Source organism: Rhinopithecus bieti, unplaced genomic scaffold, assembly GCF_001698545.2.
Source record: "Rhinopithecus bieti isolate Rb0 unplaced genomic scaffold, ASM169854v2 scaffold_5216, whole genome shotgun sequence".
In the NCBI taxonomy this organism is placed as follows: Eukaryota; Metazoa; Chordata; class Mammalia; order Primates; family Cercopithecidae; genus Rhinopithecus; species Rhinopithecus bieti.
This window is the reverse complement of record NW_016805021.1, coordinates 461,279-468,529: the sequence shown is the minus strand read 5'-3', so window position 1 is coordinate 468,529 and position 7,251 is coordinate 461,279. Positions and strand designations below refer to the sequence as shown.

The 7,251-nt window shown below is 40.6% G+C and overlaps 1 protein-coding gene across 1 annotated transcript in view; it reads left to right on the top strand.

Annotated features, from left to right (window-relative positions):
• Positions 1–7,251, top strand: part of DMGDH (dimethylglycine dehydrogenase) — a 75,137-nt gene that overhangs the window by 4,865 nt on the left and 63,021 nt on the right. The window contains 1 exon segment of the mRNA XM_017870902.1: positions 937–1,111. Coding sequence (XP_017726391.1) covers positions 937–1,111 — 175 coding nt within the window.

Here is a 7,251-nt window from a genome sequence, read left to right as displayed (position 1 = left end):
ATATATATATATATATAAATATATTTTAATAGAAAAAAGGTTCCAGAATAAGGATATAAAGAAATAAAATATTTCTATATAGCTGTAGAATGCATTTGCATTTAAACTGTGTTATTACAAAAGTGAAAAAAATTTAAAAGTTTATAAAATAACAAAGTTACAGTAAGCTGTTAATTTATTATTGAAAAAAGAAAAATATATTTAAAAATAAACTTAGGGTAGCCTAAATGTACAGTGTTGATAAAGTCTACAGTAGTATACAGTAATGTCCTAGGCCTTCACATTCGTTCACCTCTCACTCAGACTCATCTAGAGCAACTTCCAGTCCTACAAGCTTGATTCATGGTAAAGTACCCTAGACAGGTGTACTGCTTTAAATCTTTTTTTTTTTTTTTTTGAGACAGGGCCTCACTCCGTCTCCTAGGTTTGAGTGTAGTGGCACAGTCATGGCTCACTGCAGCCTCAGCCTCCCACGTAGCTGGGACTAAATGCATGTGCCACCACGCCTGGATAATTTTTGTATTTTTTATAGAGATGGGGCTTCGTCATGTTGCCCAGGGTTGTCTTGAACTCCTGGGCTCAAGCAATCTTCCCACTTCGGCCTCCCAAAGTGCTGGGATTGCAGGTGTGAGTCACCAAACCTGACCTGTTCTCTAGAGTCTTTGAAAAAGAAAAAAAGCTACTTGTTCATTTCTTTGGCTATAGTAGCTACAATGGACCAGAGTCATTATATGGAATGGGGCTCAAATACCCCTCCCCCAACCAGGTTGCCTAAGTCACAGTTTAGATGCTCCAAATTGTTAAATCAGAATCATGCAAATCTCAGTCAGTGGGTGTTAAGTACTAGAGAAACAGGTAAGGGAAAGTGCATTAGTCAGGCCAGAACTAGAGCTGCCATAGCCGAGTAAAGTTCCCATTTAACTTTCCCTCTTCCAGAGAGGAAAAACCACCCTCATCTGCAGAGACGCAATGGAAAGACAGAGCAGAAACAGTGATAATTGGAGGTGGCTGTGTTGGTGTGAGTCTGGCTTATCACCTGGCCAAAGCAGGAATGAAGGATGTGGTCCTGCTGGAGAAATCAGAGCTCACGGCTGGATCTACCTGGCATGCAGTAAGAAAAGCACCCCAAACTGTCTGAAGGGTGGAATTGTGCATGAATATAGTCCATTTCCTTCCCGTTCACAACTCCCAACTGTGAGTTCTTTAGAGTGTGTTCCCTTTCAATAGGGTTGGAAGTGCAGTTGTAGTTTAACTGGTGTACTTGCAGATGACAACCAATATTTATGATGTCTTCATCTTGATCATATGGCTTCTGGATTCAAATCCCGGCTTTGCAATTTTCTACCCTTGTGACTTTTGGCAAGTTATGTAAGTTTCCATTTTCTGGTATCTTAATAGGAATATTAATAGTACTTACCTAATAGGATTGTGATGAAGATTGAGTTAACGTGTAAAATTATTAAACACAAAGTATCGAATAATAAATGTTAGCTTTATATGGAGGGATACTGTCTGAGTGAGCCTGGATATGGGCCCAAGGTCTTTACCTACACTTCCCTCACCTGCATTCGGTGGTCCTTTTATTTATTTATGGTTTTATTTATTTTATTTTATTTTATGTTTTTTTAGATGAAGTCTTGCTCTGTTCCCAGGCTGGAGTGCAGTGGTGCGATCTCAGCTCACTGCAACTTCTGTCTCCCAGGTTCAAGCGATTCTCTTGCCTCAGCCTCCCGAGTAGTTGGGACTACAGGTGCATACCACCACGACCAGCGAATTTTTGTATTTTTAGTAGAGACAGGGTTTCACCATGTTGGTCAGGCTGGTCTCGATCTCTTGACCTCGTGATCCGCCTGCCTTGGCCTCCCAAAGTGCTGGGATTGCAGGTGTGAACCACCGCGCCCAGCCTTATAATTTTATGCTGTGAGATGATAGTGTGGCCCCCTGAGGACTTGACTATGAGGACTGGAAAAGTGTGGCACAGCTTTTGTGTTACATAAGACACAAGGCCAAGTCAGTCTTGCATTCTTCATGGCATGCATAATTGTTCTAGGGCTGCACCATAATTGACTAGGCTTACCTGGAAAGCTGCTCAAGTAGATGAAGGGATTGACACTGCTGTCATATTGCCAAACCAGGGATTTCTGACATCAGCTCAGGATGGGAGAGGAAGTTTTTATGACTGCTGGTGCAGTTTTCTTTTGGGCAGCATTAGCCCCTGTTCATCATCCCGTTTCATCATTAGCCGTCCTCGGCCGAGAAGAGGTAACAAGAGGGAACCCTGCTTTGAGGGGCTTTTTGACATCTAGCATGTGCTCAAAGTATACGGTAGAGAGTTTAGCGTGAAAAGAGTTGCCTGCTTCCAGCTCAATCTGGGGGAGAGTGCTGCCCAGACTCAAAAGCCCAAAGACCTTGCCTTTGTGGAGCTCACATTCTGGTAGGGCAGACAGAAAACACACCCATCAATGCTACAGAGTAATCACCATGAACAAAAAGTAAAATACAAGCAAGGATGCAAAATAATGGAGGAGGAGAAGAAGGAGGTGCTAGGGAGGATGTTTCAAAGAGGTGACCTGCCAACAGAGACTGGGGAGCAGTGAGCCAGGGGGCCATGAGGCTATTCAGGAAAGGGCATTTAGGCAGGGAAATGTAGGCAAGTGGAAATATCCTTCGAGGGAGGGCTTACACCCTCTCACCACTTCTGAATTGTTACTGAAGGCGTATACTTTAATCTTTGAATGACTTATTTCTCACTTATACACTGATTTAATGTGGCCTGCATTTGATTTTATTACTATTATTATTATCATTATTTTTTGAGACAGGGTCTTTCTCTGTTGCCCAGGCTGGAGTGCAGTGGTGCAATCATAGCTCACCATAAGCACACACTCCTGGGCTCAAGCGATCCTCTCTGGTAGCTAGGATTATATAGGTGCGCACTACCATGCCCAGCTATTTTCTTAATATTTTTTAGAAATGGGAAAATATTTCCCATTTCTAAATGGGAAATATTTTAAATATTTTAAAATATTTCCCAAAATGGGCTCACTATGTTGCCCAGGCTGGTCTTGAACTCCTGGCCTCAAATGATCCTCCAGCCTCAGCCTCCCAAGACTTTAGAATTACAGGCATGAGCCATCACACCGGGCCTGGCCTGCATTTTAGAAGAGGTTACAGGATTCCTTAAGATTTTGTTTCTTAGATGTCTCATAAATAAAAAGCAACATACCCTTAATCTAAAAGTTAACTACGCAAAATATTTTTTTCTTAAACACAAAGATACCAAAGTGAGTGGGGAAAGGCATTATCCTGCTTTGCATACAGGGTATTAGGCTATGGTTTACAAAATGAGGATCCACGCAGTGTGAGTTCAAGGCAGAATCAGGCATCAGAAGCCAGGTTATTTGGCCCCCATGGAATAAAAGAGAGTTGTCCTAGGAAGTTGATTCTAGGGTTTTTTTTGCAAGTCAAAGATGCCTCCCTTTGAGCAGCAGTATGAAGAAATCCAACATATTAGGGTTTTTTTTTTTTTTTTTTTTGAGACAGAGTTTCACTCTGTCACCCAGGCTGGAGTGCACTGGCGTGATCATGACTCAATGCAGCCTCAACCTGCGGGACTCAAGCAATGCTCCCACATCAGCACCTGTAGCTGGGACCACAGGTGTGCACCACCACACCTTGCTAATTTTTAAAATTTTTTGTAGCGATGAGGTCTCCCTACATTGTCCAGGCTGGTCTCAAACTCCTGGGCTCAAGCAATCCTCCCACTTTAGCCTCTGAAAGTGAAGTGCTGGGATTATAGGCTTGAGCCACTGAGCCTGGTCACATTAAGAATTTTTTTTTTTTTTTTTTTTTTTTGAGACAGTCTCGCTCTGTTGCCAGGCTGAAGTACAGTGGTGTGATCTCAGCTCACGGCAACCTCTGCCTCCCAGGTTCAAGAGATTCTCCTGCCTCGGCCTCCCGAGTAGCTGGGACTACAGGTGCGTACCACCATACCCAGCTAATTTTTGTATTTTTAGCAGAGACGAAGTTTTAGCATGTTGGCCAGGATGGTCTCAATCTCTTGACCTCACGATCTGCCCTCCTCGGCCTCCCAAAGTGCTGGGATTACAGGTGTGAGCCACCGTGCCCAGCTGATACTAGGAATTTTTAACACAGAGATATTTGTGGAGTAGATCTGAGAATAAGGAAGGTTGCAGAGCCAGCTAACAGGGGCAGACTATAAAAATAAAGGCAGTTTCCCTGAAACATGATATGTGCTCCATGAGAGAAGTGACTAAAGAGTGTGGGAATTAAATGCTTGGAGAGGAAAGTACGCCTGCAAAGTGAATCTTCTAAATGGAATCACAAAACCATAAGGTTTTAACAAGACTGCTTTGTCAGCTCATGATACACCTAATAGTATAGAGCATTTCATGTGGATGCAGGGAAACAAGAGAGGATGGAGTAAGAAGGAGGTTTGGAGCTCGGGATCCCCAGGAGGGGCTGCCCCTTGGGATGGCACCAAAGCAGATGTTTGGAGAGCTGAGGACTAAAGATTCAGGATGAACCATTTGGGGTGTAGGAGGCAATATAAGAACTTTCCATTTGTTTTTGTCTGCAAATATAAGAAATAATTTAAGCTTTACTGATACTTATCAATAGCCCTCACATTTGATGTGGACGATGTGTTGCGTATGATTTCAAGGTTGACTACGCGGGAGGTTGGCACTTCCTGGTGGGAGTGTCCTCATTCTTTCTCTTGTCTTCCGTGTACCATGACATAGTGCAGATTTCATGCTCTAGGATATCACCGCTGTGATTAGCTTTATAGAAACAGGGCTTTAAAATAATATAATGTCTGATGAAAGGGAGAGGGGTGAACTTTAGAGTGTTGTATTACATAGAGGTTTGCTGGTTATCCACTAGCAGTAGCTAAAAGAGTTGTGAATGCAAATGGCTGCCAGTCATTTCTACATAGCAGATTATATATTAAAAAAATAGTGCAGCCTGTCCCTTCACAGCAAAAGTGATGCTTTGAGTAAGTGAGAAATAATTGCCTTTTGCAAATAGTCCTGTTGGGAAGAGAGCATTTTGAAAAGGGATGTTTGGAAATGTTGGTATTATTATTAGGTTTTCTGCCCCACAATGATATGTATCACATAGAAAAACTCTCATATATGTGAGAAATACATTTTTAGCCCATTTCAAATTTTTTCTAAATGAGGAGTTTCAATAGGATTTGTTCCTATTTACTTAAAATACAAAAAATGCGATACCTTCCAACTAGTTTGTAACAACTGGCAGACACGAGAACATGAAATGTCATAGTCAAATGTGAAGAGAAACCTTCATATGAGTGTTGACTGAGGCGGAGGAAGGGGTGTCAGCATGCAGAGACCCAGCCAGTCGTGCCCTTCTCTCACTTGGGTCTGTGCATCACTGAGCGGTGTCTTCTGCAGCTATACAGCCATTAAAAGCAGTCTCAAAATAATGTAAAGCCAGAACCAGGCTTTCACATTGCTGTCTTACAAATGTTAATGTAGCACAGATATTCTAATAATGACATGTGTTAATCACATAGCTCTTGCTATAGTGTTCTTAATAAGCTTCATATGCAAAAACTTTTCTACACAATATATAAAATAAAAAGTGTTTTGAGTACTTCACTTATTCTAAGTTGTTTTTTTGTGTTTATGATCTCTATTAATATTTAGTATCACATGTAAGGAAAGAAATACACGTATTTTAGTGGTTATGTTCAAAACTTTGTACTGGGTGTAAATGTATGAGTGAAAGATTTGGAGCCACTGGAATATAGGTTGGTTTGACATCGGTCACTGGACTTTTTGAGGTAGTTGAGGCTCATGAGATGGGGGAGGGTTGTTAAAGAGATAGGGGAAGTACTAGTTAGCATCCATTATGCTATCCATTATTTAGCATCCAGTGGTGAATTTTCTAACTCCATCATTCCTTTTATACTAATTAATTGTCAGTCTAAGGAAGAGCTTTACATTCTCCTCTATTTATTTATTTATTTATCTCAATGAAGATTTATAAATTCTTAATTTATTTAAAGGGTTGTATTCTTAATGATTACATCTCTGTTTCATCTTCCCTTCCTTATCTTCCCCACCAACTGCAATCACTGTTTCCAAACGATAGCTAAACTCCTTTCCCATGACGTCCGTGACCTTTCTAGTATCTTCTCTTTCCCGAGTTTCACAGCTACTATGTGTCTGGGACTCAATCATTTACCCGTGATTTAATTGTTTCATGTATGAAACTTTCATAACCTCAATCAGACTATAAAATCCTGAGTGATAAGAATAATGTTTTCTCCTTCTTTCAGACTTCTCATTTAATATGTCCTTGTTGAAGTCACAGAAGAGAAAAACATTGTGCCATCTTCATATTCAAGTCTGGCACTTAAATTAAAAGATATCATGTGTGATGTCACTTTCAAATAACTTAAATAGAAGCACTAATATGGGTAGCCCCAAATTTTAAACAGATTTTAAAAGCCAATATATAAAAGAAAGGGTATAAAAATTAAATAATTTTTATGTCTGAGTGAAAAAATTGAGTCCATATCTTATTTCTGACTATCGCAGCAGCAAGGAAAAGAAGGTAGTGTGAATTGTTTAGTAGAACTGGGTATACCGTTGCAGTAAGGGAGACTAACTTTTCCTTGACAACGAATTTCTAAAAGAATTTGTTACCTACACCAAGTACATTGGGCTAAATGTCTTCAGTAAGAGTTTTTGAAAAATGAACCAATGTGACCTTTTCAAGTGAAAGAGAATTAACTTAAAATTTCTGGGGTGAGGGAGAAGAGGATTGTGTCATGTAGATAGATAATTTTCCAGTGGTCTAGCTTAACCTAGGTATGAAGCTTAGAGGATCTTGAGGAGTGGATGGTGATCAATACCCTAGGCTAGTGCTTGTGATGACCAGATTTCTCAACTGACAATATATATTGCCAGTTTTATATAGGACATATATATAGGACATATGTTGAAGACAAAATGGGGGTCACCAGCAGATACCTGAAGGCCTGGGATTCTCTATTATTGAACCAGGAAAGTTTGCATGCACACTGGATACCAACATGTTAAAGCAGCAGGGCATGTTTGGCCGTGAAGTTTAAGAGCTTGGCTTACAGATGCATTGTAATGGAATCCCTTCTCTGCTTCCACATGGAGCTGTGCTACTGGATGACCTGTAAGCTGGGCCAGGATTTTTCTAAAAAAAAAATATATATATATATGATAT